This window comes from Ammospiza caudacuta, chromosome 2 (genome assembly GCF_027887145.1).
Source record: "Ammospiza caudacuta isolate bAmmCau1 chromosome 2, bAmmCau1.pri, whole genome shotgun sequence".
NCBI lineage: Eukaryota > Metazoa > Chordata > Aves > Passeriformes > Passerellidae > Ammospiza > Ammospiza caudacuta.
Genome location: NC_080594.1, coordinates 98,953,876 through 98,973,034, shown reverse-complemented (window position 1 = coordinate 98,973,034; position 19,159 = coordinate 98,953,876). Strand labels below are relative to the sequence as shown.

At 39.3% G+C, this 19,159-nt stretch overlaps 1 protein-coding gene across 2 annotated transcripts in view; it reads left to right on the top strand.

The window, feature by feature from the left end:
• NLGN4X (neuroligin 4 X-linked) overlaps positions 1 to 18,292 on the top strand; it is a 170,989-nt gene extending 152,697 nt beyond the window's left edge. For both annotated transcript variants that reach the window (XM_058824948.1, XM_058824946.1), the window contains 3 exons: positions 4,971 to 5,156; positions 7,077 to 7,866; positions 16,853 to 18,292. In XM_058824948.1, the coding sequence (XP_058680931.1) occupies positions 4,971 to 5,156; positions 7,077 to 7,866; positions 16,853 to 17,702 (1,826 nt within the window). In that variant the 3' untranslated portion in view covers positions 17,703 to 18,292. The remainder of the gene's footprint in view (positions 1 to 4,970; positions 5,157 to 7,076; positions 7,867 to 16,852) is intronic.
• The last annotated feature ends 867 nt before the right edge of the window (positions 18,293 to 19,159 follow it).

The following is a 19,159-nucleotide window of genomic DNA, read 5'->3' as shown; positions in this document are numbered from 1 at the left end:
TGTCAGAAACCGATATCTATGAATTCTTTCGATGGGCAAAGCTTTTTGGGTTCTTTGCTGATGTCTTATATGCTTTAGATGTTTTTGTCTGGGAGTGCATGGACTCCATTATCCAGCGTGTCTACATTGAGGGACGCATGTTGCCTTCTATCTACCCAGCATTTATAAAGCTTTTCCCTGTCCTGAAACGCAGAGCAGCTTGTTTTCAATGGATCTCTAATTGTTATGGCCAAGCTCCGTTTCCACCACCCTTGGCAGAAGACCCCGTGGGTGATGACTTTGGGCTTTCCGCCCCCACCTGCTTCACGGTGAGGGGGGGGGGTCGAAACTTCGCGGCACGAAGAAGTTTTTTTTACTCTTGCTCCGGAGCATGTTCAGATGGAGTTTTCTCCTTCCCCCCCTTCTCTCTCTCCGGGGGGATGGGAGTGGCCGCTCAAGCCACTCAGACTCCGCCTTCAGACATGGGGGCGGCACCGGTCTCCGAGGCTTCCTCCACGCCCCTGCTAGAGCCGTCACTCCAGGAGATCCCGTCTCCGCCTCTCCAGGCGGTCCCGCCCGCGGTTTCACCGGCCTCCCCGCCCCCGCAAGAGTCAGCGTCGGAGAAGGCAGAAGAGACAGCACTTCCGGTGATTGACCTGTTGCTAAGCAACAGCGATGCTCCGCCGCTTCTCCCTGCTCCGCTGCTGCCTGTGCCGTGCCTGCCGCCGCTTTCAGAGCCAAGGGACGCAGCAACAGCGTGTTCCCGCGCGTCCCCGCCTCCTCCAGCCGAGACAGTTCCTGTTCAGGATGGGGCTGAAAACGCCACTGAACCTGCGGGACCCTCGGAGCAGCCCGCGGCTGATCCCACTCTCAGCGCGGTTCCCTCCCCAGTTTCGGCTCCCTCCCCGCTGCTTCCACCGGACGTCCCAGCAGTCGCCCCGGCGGGGGGGTCTCTCCTTCCATGGAGCGGGGGCTGCCCGCCAGCTGACTATTGCAGCAGTCCAGCTGCCTGTTTTTAAGATCAGCATTCTCGGCAGTTTGGGGGGTGGTTTTTCGGGGATTGTCCCATGGAGGCCACCGCCTCTCTTGTGTCCTAGTGGCATGGGGGGGCAGGTGCATCCAGAGAGTTCTGCCTCTGATCCCCAGCCCGGAGGGGATGGGGATGAAGCCAGGGGGCGGATGAGAGACAAACCCGATGCATTGCAGAGGGAGAGGGCACGGTTGGAGGAGACCATAGCTGGTTTGCTGTGGGAAACAAATATCTCCAGACCCCAGATGGGATTGCTGGGGAAGGCTTCTATTTCCCTGCTGCTAGCATGCCTCAGTGGTTTAGGGGAAAGGAAGCGTCTCACTACCCGTGCTGCCATTGTGCTGGCAGCAGGGTTCAGGCCTGCGGGAATGCAGAGCCTTCCTTATGGGTTTGGCCTGGGATGTTTGGCTCAGGGAGTTCCTGGGCCAGGGCCATCACTTGGCCTCCTTATGTTTTTGGGGATTCTGGTTTGTCCCACCGGTCCGGGTCCCCCTTTGTGAGCCAGTTTTGGGGTTCCTGGTCCAGCATGGGCCAGGGCCCCCAGGGCCTTTCCTTCTCTGGCACTGCTCTGCCCGGCTGCTGCTCTTTTGCTTTTCGATAAAAAAAAAAAAAAAAAAAAAAAAAAAAAAAAAAAAAAAAAAAAAAAGATTGAAAATAGAGGGCAGCAGCTCTGAAGCGCTGAAGCACTGAAAGGCCAGAAAGGACATTTCAAAATTGTACAAATTGTTTTAAATTGTTTAAAATTGTATTAAGACTGTCAATGGTTTTTGATAACTATTGATGGAACTCTTTTGCAGAAGTCTGTTTCAGGACCAAAAGGACTCTCAGATATTCCAAGGGAAACAACTTTGGCTCTTGGACTGTTCCTGAAACTCAGCTGCATGGACTCAAATTCTCTTTACATTGTATTTTGCATTTTCTTATATTGTAGGATTGTTTTAGTGATTTATTAGTCTTCTATATTTTATAGGTGAAGGAATTTCCTGTTCATTCCACATCAGCATTTTTCTTTTATTTTTATACAATTTAGAAAGGTGAGATGTCGCAGACATTTCTTCACAGAAATCCTTTCTTTCAGATTTCTGCATCTTCGGGAGGCCAGAGGCCCCCGAAGAGAAGGTAAACAATTATTATCAGCTGCTGGGGAATGCAACAGGGACACCTTGATTGGCTCATGTTCTATGTTTATAATTAAGGGCCAATCACCAGTGCAAGCCAGGGGACTGAGTCTTTGGCCACAGCTTTGTTGTGGATTCTTTCTTTTCTATCTCTTCCTAGCTTGGCTAGCAGCTCTGCAAAACCTCTCTCTATATTTTATTTAGTATAGTCATAATGTATTATATATATATCTTAATAAATCAGCCTTCTGAATCAAGAAACAAGATTCACCGTCTCTCTCTCACCAGCCACGCCCACTCAGGCATGGTAATAACCAACCATAAAGATAAAGCTAGGGATTTCTTTTTATCTAAGTGTGATCTAAAAGAGCTTTGTGTGTAGCTTTGTGTATTCACTGTGTTATCAAAACAGTGCAAGTGACAGCATGTGGCTTTTGAGCAGCATTTTTAAAGGTTGTAGAAAAGGAAAATTCCCAGCAATTTCCATTTGCAATCTTTTTCTCCATCATGATTTCTGTCTAGTAGTCTAAAACGAAAGAATTTTACTTGAATGCTTTCCTTCATAGAGTCAGAGAAAAATAACAGTTATTTCAGGAACTTCAGTTTAAAGAAGCATTTTTTTTTTCTCTTCACTGAAGCAATATAGAAAAATGCCAAAAAACCCCTTAGTGTTGTGTATATCTGGACAAATAGTTACTATTTGCCTGAATTTCTTCAAATAGCTTTGAAAAAATATTTTGTTCTGGTACTCAGAGCACGAAAGAAAATATATCCTTGGCAAGAAAAGACAGATTTATGAATTCAGTTTGTGTAACGTGGGGCTGACTCTTTGCCATGGTGATTAGTTTTTAAATTAAGAAAATTTATTCTTGCAATTAATGAGAATCAGCAGACAACTGTAGAAACAGAAAAAAAATACTTCATCTTTTGAACATTAGATATTCATTGACTACAGCTTTACCAAGTTCACCTTTTAGAACATTTGGTAAGAATTCAAAATTAAGAAGTTCAAACAGCTTTAGTTTGATGCTACTAGTAGAACTAAAACTGGTTTCGGCTCTGAATATTAATTACCATCCTGCTTTAAAGGTTACAACCCTTCCTTTATCCAATGGATGTCATAGTTCTGATTGAATAAAGCCTTAATTATAGAGTATTATAGAATATTGCAGTGAGCTACAGCAACAAAGCCAGCAAGTGGATTATTCTTTCTTTGACAGGCTTATAAAGATAATAAAGGCATGTGAAAAAAAAGAAAAACACATCTCTTAAAAAAATAAATTGAGACAATTATGGATTAAGAGTGTTTATTTTTTCTCCATTTGCACAGAAGAGAAAAAAAGGTTACTGCCATTCTTATGACTGTGCTTTCCATTAGTAGAGGCTTTTTAAATGAAAAAGCTTTATCATGTTACTTAGCAATATGGATATGATTTGAATTCTGCTTTGTCCATTATGTGAATACCTTCCTTCATGTGTATTTTCATTTTTCCTATAAACAAAAAAATTATTACAGCCAATGCAAAGAGATCTGTTCCCCTTTACAAAGCCTGGGAAATGTACTGCAAAGTCTTTTTTCCCCTAGGGACCTAGGACTCACCTTCCAGTCAGGAGCATGGAGGTCTTGTTACAGCAGGCTCACATGGTTTATCATAACAGACTCTTTCATTTCCAACTGCACCACATCATAAATCTTCTGGGTCCTGGGTCCCCCTTCTAGCAAATATTTCTCAACTGATAATTAGCTGGAAAAAACTTGCCAAGTGATTTCCTTGTTTTGTCTTTGACAGCTGTCACTGGTGCCTAAATCAGTAATGTCCATCTGAAAACTTCCATATGCTGTAAGGTATTTCTAATAGACTTCTGACTTTGCAGTTGTCTAACAGGAAAAGTTGTCTAACAGCAAAGGGTGTTAAAGAAAGGACTGTGAGTACACAACTCAATGTGGTAATTTGGACATAGCACATGTCTTAACTGTGAATGATAGGCAGCAGGGATAACTGCAATGTTTCACCTTAGCTGGTTTCAAAAAACCAACATTAATCTCAATCCTAATCTTATGGTAATTTTGTTCGCAGTTGCAAGACAAGCAGCAAACATGCCATGTTTTTTTTTTCTAGAATCTGGTAACCACAGCACAGGAACAAAAAACAGCAGCACGAGTTTTCCTGCAATTTCCAAAGAGAAAGACAAGACCTGATTTGTTCAGATAAAGTCTTCCCACCAAAGGCTATGTTGTCATGGATTTACTTGCTTTCTTCCTAATAAACATCCTCTGTGAAATTGAAATGTAATTTTTTTTTCTCCTAGGCTTTTTCATGTTCTTTTTTTCTTTTTACTTCAGCCTTCTTTTTTCTGTTTCGGAGTACATTTATCCATATCATAAGTACAGAAATTTAAAGAGCTATGTAGTTTAGGAAAATTTTGGTAAGAAGTATTTAAAATAATGTGTTAGAGAGTTTTGTTCTCAGTCATAGACTGGCTATCTCACATCTTTGTCAAAAATAATTTCCTAAGATTTTGCACCCGACTCACATCCTAGTTATAAAATATTTAAATTGTCTTTCTGTATTGTTGCATTGTTACAGAAACATTTCAATAGGAAAATAGTGATTCCTCATAAATGGGATCTCTGAAGTAGGGAAAAAAAATCAAGCAAAACAGCACACAGAATTTCTCTGCTTGCTCAGGAGACATTTAACTAGGACTGTGACCTTTAAAAAGAAGAAGAAAAAAAAAAACCACAGAAGATGAAAAGATGGGAAGATGTGTTGTGAATATGTAGATACCCTGTAGCTAACTCTGTATCTGGTGAACTAAAATTATGGGGTTTTGCCTTATAGGTTTTTTAAGTACTGGGGACCAAGCTGCAAAAGGCAATTATGGATTGCTTGACCAAATCCAAGCTTTACGTTGGATTGAAGAAAATATTGGATCTTTTGGAGGAGACCCGAAGAGAGTTACTATTTTTGGATCTGGGGCAGGAGCTTCCTGTGTCAGTCTCCTGACACTCTCCCACTATTCAGAAGGTAACAATCCTCCAGGCAAAGTACTTTTTTTTCTTCTTTTTTTTTTTTAAATGTTAAAATGTAATGAAAGGGCCAAACAAGGTAGGCTGAATTAGAATTACATGAGGTCTGCAATTTTTGTAAAATACCTACTAGATAGAATTCTAGATTTGTATTAGTCAACATAAATATGTTTATAAGAAAACTAAATATTATTACAGCATTAACCTCATGCATCAAATGCCATGGGCAATATATTTTTTCTAGCTTTATCAACAGCTTCCACTGGCTCTTCTGTCAAAGAATTTGCCCTAATTAAAATGGAAAAGAGCATTGACCTTTTTGATTTTTTGTACACTCTTGGCTGCACTTTCAGCATGTATGTAGATGCTTTCCTTACATAGTAGAAATATAACAAAGCCTTAATAAAAACTGTGTTTAACTCCCCACAAGTACTATGTGATCCCACACAGTGTTCTTCAGATTTTGGTAAGGAAGCTGTGGGATTTCTACCCTCAGCACCTCACCCTCCAAAAAACCCAAACCCAAACTCCAAGAATGCACAGCACCTGTACTGAACTATAAATATTCCTGGTGATAAGATCAAATCTACAAAGAGTAGATAAAAGACAACACAAAAATATCTATTGTATTTATTAATCCATGTCATTTCTATCACAATAAAACAGACAGAAATTTGTAACAGATAAGCCATAGCCAGAAGTTATAGCAGGGAGGCTGGAAAACACACCTAGTTTTGAAATACATAGTTATGCTTGACAATTCAGTCTATTCATACAAATAAAATTCCAGTGAATAACTGTTGAGCAAGCCATGCCAAAATCAAGCAGATGGAGCCATGAAAAACTTAACTGATTAAATAATTGAAATTTTTTATTGTGTGCATTCAGTTATCATCCTCAAAAGTATATCAACAAAAACCCCACATGCTTTTCTAACTTTTCTGTCTTTTGCATTTTGAGAACATGATGGTAGAAACCATGTGCAGAAGACACCCAAGTATTTCAGTTTAAATATAAAATAGGCCATTTTAGTGTTTTTACCAGAACAAAAAAACACAGATGGGGCAGATTCACCAGTAAGCTCTCCTTGCCTTTCAGTGCTTTAAGCAAAGAAACTCTTCAGATTGGTTTTTCATCTTTCTTTTCTTCATGCTCCAGTTTGTATATTAGTAAAACAACCAGAAAGAACAATTGAATATCATCTTGCTCTTTGGCAAAACAATTTAAATGTTACAATTTTAATTCTACATATAAGTAGGGTTACACATGCACGCACACACAATTCACAGACACACACAATTCAACATATAAGCAATGTTAACATACACACAATAATCATTTAAAAATTAAATGGTCAATTAAAAATTTCAGAATAGAAGATTCAAACATATGAAATTGCTTTTAACAGAGTAGATTTTTTCAAGTTAGTATGATGCATGGCTTTTGTGAAGGAAATGAGAATGTGTAATTTTCATTTGACCTTTAAACTACTGAAAGGCACATTTATGAGTGTCATTTACATGGCAAAGAGCATTTGATTGCCTTTAGCTGCCAGTCCTTCAAAGAACTTTTCACAGGACTACCAATGTGGTAAAGCCAGAGGACTTCCATCAGGTACAAGAAAGCAGCAGTACAGGAATGAGCTTTGTTCTTGAAACAGTAACCTGAAACCTTTATGCTTTTTGTGTGTGTAATCAAGAACGTGGCAGATTTTAGATAGTAGCCTATTCTACATAACATCAAAAGGGAGCAGTGAGTAGGATCTATGGAAATTTATTCAAAATTTCATTGTATGCATCCTTGAGGGATTCTATAATCTGTTTCCTTAGTGAGAAATACTTTACATTTTTTAAAATATATATAAATATATATATTTAATATCTAATTAGATCTGTATTTGAATGATTTGCACCTGCAGGTTTGTTCCAAAAGGCAATCATACAGAGTGGAACAGCCCTGTCCAGCTGGGCAGTGAACTATCAGCCTGCCAAGTACACTCGGATATTGGCAGATAAAGTGGGCTGCGACATGCTGGATACCACTGATTTGGTTGAATGTCTGCGGAATAAGAATTACAAAGAACTCATTCAACAGACTATCACTCCAGCCACGTACCACATTGCCTTTGGGCCTGTGATAGATGGAGACGTGATTCCAGATGACCCTCAGATTCTAATGGAGCAAGGGGAATTCCTTAACTATGATATAATGCTGGGTGTGAATCAAGGGGAAGGTTTGAAATTTGTGGATGGCATTGTAGACAATGAAGACGGTGTTTCTCCTAATGATTTTGACTTTTCTGTCTCCAATTTTGTGGACAATCTATATGGCTATCCAGAAGGGAAGGACACACTGCGAGAGACCATTAAATTCATGTACACCGACTGGGCAGACAAAGAAAATCCCGAAACAAGACGGAAGACCCTGGTTGCTCTTTTTACAGACCACCAATGGGTTGCTCCAGCTGTTGCCACGGCTGACCTGCACGCCCAGTATGGATCTCCAACATATTTCTATGCATTTTATCACCATTGCCAAAGTGAAATGAAACCCAGCTGGGCTGATTCAGCTCATGGTGATGAAGTCCCTTATGTGTTTGGGATTCCTATGATTGGTCCCACAGAACTGTTCAACTGTAACTTTTCCAAGAATGATGTCATGCTTAGTGCAGTGGTTATGACATACTGGACTAACTTTGCCAAAACTGGGTAAGTGTGACCCCTAGCATTCATTTTGCTGATAGCATACTTCTAAAATAGTCAGTATCCCATTCCAGTGGCCTCAAAATCTGATTTTGAAGTAGTTGTATAGAAATATTTGTGCTAAGGCAGGAGGTAAATGAGGCTTATTCATATTTAATAGATTTTTAATTAGTGTGTTCCCTCAAAGTATTTTCTTTCAGTAGCTCAATGAGAATAATAACACACTGTATTTTTGGTTCAAAAAATAGGACAATTACTAAGACAAAAAGCATGTCTCAGAGAAAAGGTGGTTCACTAAGATACTGAAAAATCAGAGGCAACATGTCTGCTACTTGAAGAAGGAACTGTCAGGCAGATAGCACTTATCTGCTACAAAAGAAAGAAAGTTCTTGTTTTTCAGCGACCTTCACAGGGATGAGGACCCAGGGAGAAATTAGAACAGAAAGGCAGACACTGGAAATTTTTTTTTCCCTCTGAGGGCTGTAATGGCAATAATAAGTACTTGACTGGAATGAAGAAGAGACTCATATATAAATTTTGCTTTGAGAAAGTTAAAAAATTAAATTAATTCTGCTTACAAAACAAAATAAAGACATCAATATTTTGATGAAATAGAGTTGTAAACACCAAGGAAATAACCCTCAAAGCAGCTTAATCTGTGAGCAATATTAATAAATTCTGTTCTCTTCCTATAACATTCCTTTTAACAGTATTGCAGTGCTTTACTTCAGCGTCAAGGGCTTTTTTTGTTAACCTTGAGTCTTCAGTACTGAATTAAAACAAAGATACTTGTGGCACAAAGGGGCTGTAAATCTTTCCACAGAATGTTTAATGGCAGGATTGGGCTCTGGAAACTGCAGCTTTACTGCACTGCAGTGAACAGTGTGCAGCTATATAAGAAAAACTCAGATGCCTATTGTGAAACACTCAGAGGCTTTAGCTCCCTTGTAGCCTTCCATGAATCTAAATGGTGGTTGAGAGAGAGATTTTGCAGTCTTAACAAGAACCTCAAGCATAAATTGAGTAAAAACCATTTAAATGCTTCAGGTCAGTGCACAAGGAAAAAAAATTCTTTTGTTGTACTGCGTATCAGATAAGCAGGTAAAAAAGCATGCAGAAACCCTGGAGTTCAGCAACAAAAATGAATCAACTGTGTAATATTTAGATGTATTTGGCAACAAGAAGCTTCAGTACTGGGATGGGCAAATTTTGTGTTGAAATCCTGGTTTATGGACGGACAATGCTGCATGATGGCTGTACCACATGCGCAGAGATGATGATACCATCAGTTTGTCTTTATTTTGGTAGATTAAGTGCTATGTATAAATAGAGAACTTCTGATCCCTACAAATATACTCATTGGAATTACTATGGTTATGAAAGATCTCCATGGTCTCGCTATTTTTTCCAATTACTTTATTATTATTCCCTGTATATTAAGAAGTTGTATTTAAGCAGTTTTTGAGGCTGACAGGAGCTTCTCACAGTCCCAGCTGCCACCATTACTCATAATTTCAAGCACTTTCCAGCTGTTGCTGCTTGAAAACTAATTTCAGCAGGCTATACCCAGTTCTCTGGTTATAAAGCCATTGTCATACTATACCTAAAGGCAAAAACAGGTGCTTTGGGAGAGCCATTAGTAATTTCTGAAACTTCCCCATTGCTGATGAGATAGGAATGGGGTATATATCCTATTACAGGCTCACTCCCATACAGGCAGTCTGAAAGATGTATCATTAGAAATGGCCTCTGGCTGTAAAATTTCAGTTTTCAAAGGAAAGGAAAAGAGCAACACAATGCATATTACCTTGATGGGGTCTTTTCTTGGTTTGGTTGAGCAATGATTAATCGTTCTGCATCGTACAGGAGAATACTTGGAGGCAGATAATATTTTAAGATTACATTTGTTCTGCACCTCTGGTTCCTCAAACAGAAAGGCAAAGGTTGTAGCATCTCAAGCCTAGAGCAATGGGATCTCTGGGGTAACTGTTCTCCACTCTGCTCATTCACTTGCAATCTGGAATCTCTGTACCCACTCAGGTCCTTCAACTCTCAAGTTCAGAACTGCATTGCTGCGGGCTCTGCTTTGGTTTTTTTTCCCCACCCTATTTTTAATTGATAATTTCCCATCCTTATTATGATAGTACTTGTCTTGCTTTGTATTTGTACCCATGGCAACGCATAAAACTCCTTTAGCGGAAAGATTTTATTATTTCGCATTTCCCTGTAGGTAAGCTTTGAACAGTAGAACTGCAGATATATTTATTTATTTTTAATGTGTTTGAGACTTTTCCAATCTCTATGACTCTCCCACGGAGGCTGCATTCAGGTACTTATTGTAAAATTATGGCTCAGGTGGTGCATCATTCAGATGGACTTTTAATGGCAGGCCATCCATTGCTAAAAAGCACACGCTGTTTAATGGGCCTACTGCCAAGGCTGGGTTTGTAGGGCAGGTCAGTCTTGTAAAATCAGTAGGTGAAAGACACAGCACAGGGCGCAGTACTTTTATTGTGTTTAACTTGTAAGTTGGTTACTGAAGCTAGCAAACAGGAGGTGACAATTAAAGTGCTTAATGCCAAATAGCTTGTGCTTCAAATGAATGCCTGGAAGCTGTATTTTGCTAATCCTTCACCTATGACTTCTTTTTTTTAAATGATGGTGATTATTATTTAGTGTTTTTCATTTGGCCTTTTCAAAACTGTTTCCAACATGCCCTAGAAATAGGAAAACAATTTATTAAAGAGTAAGTTTGAGATCCTACATTTGGGATGCAAAAATAACATGAAAATACAGCTTTGAATTCCTCAATGCACAGAAATACATGTGAGAGCTTCATTATGACATGCACTTGCAGCTTCAGTCTGCTGCCAGTAGTGCCATCCTAACTGTAATGGTAATTTTATAGGCCAAGTTCTGTTTGTTAGGACCATGTTACCTCCTTTGCAGACACATCAGTGGGGAAGAGTGAACTATGTGAGGGGTTGTGGGCCAGTCCCTCATAGATACTCAGCCAGCTATGCTCTTGTGAGGGATTTCAAGTTTCACACAGTAGATACAAAGCCATATTCTCATTAGTGACATCTATTAGGTTTCTAAAAATTGCCCTGGTTTTCAGGAATTTTAGTACTCTACTTTTTATCACCATCATCCAGCTCTGTGTTGGTATTGGGAAAGATAAAGGTCTAGAGGATATATCCTTGTTTTCTTTGTATTTCAGGTAAATACTCCAGAATTATTTAGGTACCGTTGAATCTGAAGCACAAACACGAGTTATTAGGAATATCTGTGTTTTGTATGCAGTTTGGTTCTCTAATAGAAGACCTGATTAAACTTGCAGTTATTAAAGTGTAGTTTCAAATCAGTTCTCAGACAACTCTTTTATGAGGCTGTTGCATTTCTTTTTGATGTTTTCATCTGAAGAAATAACTATCTCCAATGGCAAATCTGTGTTAGTCAAACAACAGTGTAGTTATGGTTTGTGTTCCTTACGTCTCATAAGGAGTCCTCAGCTGTTAGTCCTTAGCTGACAGGGAGCATGGCAACAGTGGGAACTGGGGATAATTGAGGAGAGGAGGTAAGGGAAAACATGCCTGTATAACAGTCCTTCAAACAGGAATGTCTGTGGCATTATTAGTATTGTGACAGCATGAAAAGAATCAACAGAAGAATGAAGAAAAGCCAGTTTTTCTCTCTCTTCCATTTTTTTTTTAAATCATACAGAGAAAAGTGTACTACTGAAAGAAAATAAAACATCTAGGGGCATTTCAGAGTGTTGGAGACAAAGATGATGTAACTGTGAAGACATTTTGCTCTCTAGTGAAGACAAAGAAAAAAAAATTTAAAACATTTCAAGTACATTAATGTAATAGTTCCTGAGTGATAGTCAATGCTGTGGCAGAAGTAGTTAGAACACAAATGGTGTTTCATCATCTTATAAGGAATTTGGGATATGAGAAAACTTAATTCACTATCCTTCCCATGAAAATACAATCAGATATGAAATACCACATTCCTTCATTTATCCTCCAGGTCCGCTACTAATCTGCCTTAGGAACAGGAGTGTGTGTTGCTCCTCAGTCAACATCCATTGCAGGAATATTTACTTTATATCACCTGAGAAAAAAGTTTTTGTTTTGATTTTACGTCTCGTGCCCATGAGGTTTGAATTGAATGACAATATACAAAAACATCTTAAGTTGTGCAAAATTAGTGCAGACTGAAAATGGGAGGAAAAAGGTGGCAGGTGAAATGAGATTATTCTGCACATTAACAAAAATACACCTTAGAGAAGATATGGTCTTCTTTCATATGAAAAAAAAATCAGGCATTTCATTATGGGGACATTTTTTGGTGGATAAGATGTTTGAATTCTAAAAGTGGTAAAAATAAGTAATGAAATAGCAAAATAAATAACAATAATGATCAATCTTGTTATAGTAGTCGGATGAAGAAAAGAAAAGCCTCCCTACCAACTGACAAATGGGGAAACAAGAAATCTCCTCCCTATGAGAGCCAATACTGTAAAAAGTTCAGAACTGGAAATATATTGTTCAGATTATAATGTCACAATGTTGATTGCATGTTATCATCATGATTGCAGTGGATTCCTTTAAAGGAAGGTTTTCTGGCTGTCTTTGTTATGAAATAACACACTTGAGGCTCAAGAACATCTAGAAACACAAAGGAATTGGGAGTCTTAAAAGCCAAGGGAAAATTTGAAATTAAAGTAACAGATCAAGAATTTTGTTGAACAGATGATTTGATAGGAGAAATTATTGTCTGTACATCTATGTTTTATGCCAACCAATAAAACAGGAAAATGGTTTATAGTAGAATAGTCTGCCTAAGTACCCCAGGAAAAAACAAGTTATAAGTTGTAACTTCATTAATTTTCGGCAGCGTACATAGCAGGATGGCCAAGGAAAGTAAAAGTTCTCTTGTTTATATCTACTGAATATTTTTGGCAAATAATCATTAGTCTATAAAACCAAGATCCAAGTCCATTATTAGATCCCTTATTTAGGACTGGACTTTGCTATTCCTGTTTCTTGTAAGAAAACCCAACATAATTTAGATATCTACCTTCCAAATTCAGAGAGACTATTCAAACAATTTTATTAATTTTTTAAGTGATCAGCCCTAGACTTGATGTCAATGGCTGAGCTCTGATATCCTCAGCAAAGAAATTACTTGTCTCTAGGGATGGTTGATTTTTTCCTGGTTCTTGTTTCAAGGGACAACTTCATGCCCACACAGAGCCATGTAAACAAATATGCAAATACAAGCCCAGACTCATGTAATGTTATTTACTCTCTTGTGTTTGGAGGAGGCGGCAGCATAATTGGCTGCTCCCAATAAATATAGTTAAAAATGACAGATGGAAGTAGAGGATGGCAGAGAGGAAAAAGGAGGCTGATCTTTACTTGTTTTTCAGGCTTTTTGTAGGGAAAGGGAATCACAGGATGCAAAATGGTTGGAAGGGACCACAGTGAGAATGCTAATTTTAAAAAATGTTGTTTACTAAAATAATCATCAGCTATGAGGATAATAATAATAATTTTTATAAGACCACTAAAAATTTTAAAAGTGCATGTCCAGCTTGGCTGCTTTTTAAAGTGAGTTCTCAGCTTCTTCATCTTCTATTCTGTGTATCAACTGCAACTTGTTTACAAGAGCTAACTTAAGGAATCAGTTCTCTCTAGAACCATTCCCAGAGTCTTTTGGGATGGGAATCAGAACAGCAAGGGGGATGACACAACATTGTGTGCCAGAACTCTTGCAGCATTTTGAGTTTCTGAGAAAAAAAATGTTTCACGTTTAGATAACCTTGTTGATTCTTAATTTGCCTTAGAATTTATATTATGAACCCCAAAGACTTTTCAAAGTAGATCTATTGAATTGGGCCAATATCTTTGTGTTTAGATTTTGCAGCTCTTTCGGTCTGTTCTTTAATAACAAAATAAATAGCTTTATTTCCTTCTTCCATGCATGTTAGAATCCCTCAAAGCAGCAGCATACATCTGTTTCTGTACTGCTTGGAAGGGAATATTACTTTTTTAGTTTGAACTGGGATGAACAATTACCAATAAATTATCTTTCTTTTCTGAACTAAAACAATTTGGCTAACTGTTGAAAGAAAGAAGGGGGAAGGAAGGAAGGAAGTGGCGGAAGGAAGGAAGTGGCGGAAGGAAGTGGCGGAAGGAAGTGGCGGAAGGAAGTGGCGGAAGGAAGTGGCGGAAGGAAGTGGCGGAAGGAAGGAAGTGGCGGAAGGAAGGAAGGAAGGAAGGAAGGAAGGAAGGAAGGAAGGAAGGAAGGAAGGAAGGAAGGAAGGAAGGAAGGAAGGAAGGAAGTGGCGGAAGGAAGTGGCGTAAGGAAGGAAGGAAGTGGCGGAAGGAAGTGGCGGAAGGAAGTGGCGGAAGGAAGTGGCGGAAGGAAGGAAGGAAGTGGCGGAAGGAAGTGGCGGAAGGAAGTGGCGGAAGGAAGTGGCAGAAGGAAGTGGCGGAAGGAAGGAAGTGGCGGAAGGAAGGAAGTGGCGGAAGGAAGGAAGTGGCGGAAGGAAGTGGCGGAAGGAAGGAAGTGGCGGAAGGAAGTGGCGGAAGGAAGTGGCGGAAGGAAGTGGCGGAAGGAAGGAAGGAAGGAAGGAAGGAAGGAAGGAAGGAAGGAAGGAAGGAAGTGGCGGAAGGAAGTGGCGGAAGGAAGGAAGGAAGTGGCGGAAGGAAGGAAGGAAGTGGCGGAAGGAAGGAAGGAAGGAAGGAAGGAAGGAAGGAAGGAAGGAAGGAAGGAAGGAAGGAAGGAAGGAAGTGGCGGAAGGAAGGAAGTGGCGGAAGGAAGGAAGGAAGGAAGGAAGGAAGGAAGGAAGGAAGGAAGGAAGGAAGGAAGGAAGGAAGGAAGGAAGTGGCGGAAGGAAGTGGCGGAAGGAAGTGGCGGAAGGAAGTGGCGGAAGGAAGGAAGGAAGGAAGGAAGGAAGGAAGGAAGGAAGGAAGGAAGGAAGGAAGGAAGGAAGTGGCGGAAGGAAGGAAGGAAGTGGCGGAAGGAAGGAAGGAAGTGGCGGAAGGAAGTGGCGGAAGGAAGTGGCGGAAGGAAGTGGCGGAAGGAAGTGGCGGAAGGAAGTGGCGGAAGGAAGGAAGGAAGGAAGGAAGGAAGGAAGGAAGGAAGGAAGGAAGGAAGGAAGTGGCGGAAGGAAGTGGCGGAAGGAAGGAAGTGGCGGAAGGAAGTGGCGGAAGGAAGTGGCGGAAGGAAGTGGCGGAAGGAAGTGGCGGAAGGAAGGAAGGAAGGAAGGAAGTGGCGGAAGGAAGGAAGGAAGGAAGGAAGGAAGGAAGGAAGGAAGGAAGGAAGGAAGGAAGGAAGGCATTTTAGAATCCCTAGTTTGTATTTTTTAAATGTTATTGAAATGAGAAGGATGAGATATATTTTAATACTAAAAAAAAAATCAGCACACTATACCACCTGAAAAAACCCCAAACACTATAACCACAGGCATAAGTAAGCCAAAATACCAAAATATTTAGAAAAGTAATTCTTCTTTTCTCTCAAAAAAAGTAAGATACCTTCTTTCAAGTAGAAATGAATGCAGGAATCATAAGATTATTAAAGTCAAATTACTTGTCACATTTAAGAACTAAGAAATAGCTCTTTATGTACAGCAAAGGAATGCTAAAGTAGGCTCTTAGATTCATGGGCATTTGAAAATGGAGAAAGAAAAAATATGCTTTAAAATCTGTAAGGATATAATTTGGTATTCCCAGAATATACATAACTGTATATTGGAAGAAAGGGAAAATATTAGAATTCTTTTCACAGGAAATAAGCGAATGCATATAAATAAGTAACAAGAGAATGGAAAGTTCTGAGTAATGCACAGGAAATAAATAATCTACTCTCAGTATAACATGAGACAAAGCCACAGAAAGCTATCATTGCTAGAAAAGATGCTTTAAATTAATGTGCAACATACTATTAAACTTAGTATTGTAAAAGTAATTTTAACTTCCTATTTTTTTATGCTATTTATTTAAATTTATAATAATAAGGATATGCATACATTAACCACATCTAAATGCTCTTTGTGGCATTGGTTTATCTTTATTCTGAACCTGTAAGAAAAAAAAATAATTTACCAATTTTGTAATTATCTCTGACTTGTGAACTACTCTTATCTTACTGCTACTGAAGTACTTTAAAACTGGTTATCTTGGCTAAAATATGTCTCATATCAGTTAAGGCCCATTGTCCTTTGACTTTGTAGCAATGATCACGTGGAACCTTCAAATAGTCCTCTGCTAGTGGGAATGATGAAAAGATTTGCGACACAAAGGTAGTTCAAAGGTGTTTTTTCACCCAAGCAAGTATTTAAATGGAGGAGGATTAATAGCTCAATTTAAAAAACCAAGCAGAAATGGTTGCCAGGTACATGTATTAGCGCAGCTACTTCAGGTTTTGAAGAGGTTTCTCTTGTAATATGTGCACAAGTATAATTCTGTGTGTTCAGAGGGACTTCCAATATTGCCATGGGGCTTAGTAAACTGCCCATGTTTACTACTTGCAGCAGTGGAAGAAGTGGTACCTTAAATTAAAAAGTTAGTGTCAAACCTGGAGAAGGGTTGAACCTACACATTTACTATGGAAAGAGGTAGCTGGTACTTCTCTAAGATGGTATGTCTCTAAGATGCACTCCTTGGAGAATGGTATTGAATCACTTCAGATGACCTTTTGGTAACTGAAACACTATGATTTCTTCATTTTCATGTCAAAATCTATTGTAGTATCTGAGATGCTCTGTACAGTAAGTAATTTTCTTTTGATTACTTATTAACAGCTGTTCTTCAGTTAGGGAATGTTTTAATCTTCTACTTTTCAGTTACCGTAAATATTGGATAAACTATTAACTGTAAGATTGAGAGGGTTTCGTGTTTGTTTGCTTTTGTTTTGTTGTAGGTTTTTTGTAGAAAGGTTAATGACTGTAATATTGTCTGTTTTAATTTTTTTTTAGAGATCCAAACCAGCCTGTTCCACAGGACACAAAGTTCATCCACACAAAACCCAACCGCTTTGAAGAAGTAGCCTGGTCCAAATACAATCCTAAAGACCAACTTTATTTACACATTGGCCTGAAACCCCGAGTTCGTGATCACTATCGAGCAACCAAAGTTGCTTTCTGGTTGGAGCTGGTACCACACCTTCACAACCTGAATGAAATATTTCAGTATGTTTCCACCACAACTAAAGTCCCCCCTCCTGACATGACCTCCTTTCCGTATGTGACCCGGCGTTCTCCTGGGAAATTATGGCCAGCCACCAAACGCCCAGCAATGACACCTGCCAACAATCCCAAACATTCGAAAGACACCCATAAAACAGCTCCAGAGGATACCACAGTTCTGATAGAAAACAAGAGGGATTACTCCACAGAGCTGAGTGTCACCATTGCTGTGGGGGCCTCCTTGCTGTTCCTCAATATTTTAGCATTTGCTGCGTTATATTACAAGAAGGACAAGCGGCGTCATGAGACTCACAGGCGCCCCAGCCCCCAGAGGAACACCACCAACGACATAGCACACATACAAAATGAGGAGATCATGTCCTTGCAGATGAAGCAGCTAGAACATGACCACGAGTGTGAATCGCTGCAGGCCCACGACACACTGAGACTCACCTGTCCACCTGACTACACGCTCACTTTGAGAAGGTCCCCAGATGACATCCCGCTAATGACACCCAACACCATAACCATGATTCCAAATACATTAACAGGAATGCAGCCTTTGCATACTTTCAACACTTTCAGTGGAGGACAAAACAGTACAAATTTGCCCCATGGACATTCGACCACTAGGGTATAGCTCAGCCCTTCCCCATCTACCCTCACAAGCCACTTGGAAGAAAGAAAAAAGAAAAAAAAAAAAAGAAAAAAAAGAAGAGGAAAAAGTTATATACCATTCATTGAACACCTTGTCAAAATCTAAAGTAAAAATAAGTAAAAGAGAAGGACAGTCATTATTTTCTTACTGATCCTTCCCACAGAAACTCACTGATGTTAAAGATCAACTACAAACCCTGTGAAATGTGAAAAGTGTACATTGCTGTTACAATACTGCTTTAAGATCTCAGCCACTTTGATTGAAAGTTAGGGCCAGAAGAAGTAATTTAAAATGGTGTTGTAAGTGTAACAAGCAAAGCAGAGTCTTCTGGAAGACAGAGCCAGTGACTGTACAGGTGTTTTGTTTTGTTTTTTTTAAAATAAATAAAATTATAAAAAAGATTCTTTATGTGCCATACCATGGCCGTTGATAAAACAAAGACATCACCATGGGCTTTTACCCAGCATATGAAGCTGTAATTCAGATGGGGAAAATAGAATTTTATTATTAAAAACAAAAATGAAAAAAAAAAAAAGAGGAGGACTGACTATGCAGTAAAATACGTATAGTTCTGTGCAAAGAGATGACTTGCCAGCCTGAACTATATTTAAAGAAACTTTGTAAAAATGTACATAGCTGTGAGTTTAAAAACAAACAAAAAAAGAAGCAGCTTTTATTGATGTTTTCAGTTTGAAAAGAGCTTTTAGAAAGATTGTGCATTCGATTGTGACCTATGTGTATATACATTAGTCATATGACCTCTGTTTCCTCCAAGACCAAAGGAGGAATTTCTTCTTAATTACTAGTGGTTAACAAAAACCATGAGTTTTTTCTAACATGTTTCATTTATATGAGGCCATGGTGTCATGCAGAGGATACAGTTGTCTGTGTGACCTGCGTATTTTCTCTTACAGGTTGCACTAGTGCATGTTAAAGTATTCATAGGAGATTGTTGTTCTTTTCTGAAACATTTTTTCTATAATTTAATTTTGTGTTAGCCTTTGTTAAATTCCAACACAGCAATGGATTGGAAAACAAAGAGAAAAAATACAAAAGAAAATAATTAAAGAATTACTATTTTAAGCTTGTTGAACTGAACCAAGAACCATCCAATAATATATATTTGGAGTCCAGTTTGTAGCTCTTCGTTATTGTGATACATTAGGAAGAGTTTTGTGCCCTGACAAAAGCAATGAAAGCCTGTGTTTTGGTCAGCCTTCTTCAAGGAAAACTAGCTCTAAACTCACCAGCAGTTGCAGTAGAATCTCAGCTGAGAAAGCACCTCCTCAACATTGCTGAACAAAATAAAACCACAATTTGAAAGTTGGGAAATGCAGGGTTGGTTGGCTGGCTGTTGTTCAAACTGTTCAGAGTGATGAGTGTGTAAAGAACTTATCAGCCCAGTATCTTGTTTTGCGCTTGAGAGTGTACCTGTCAGA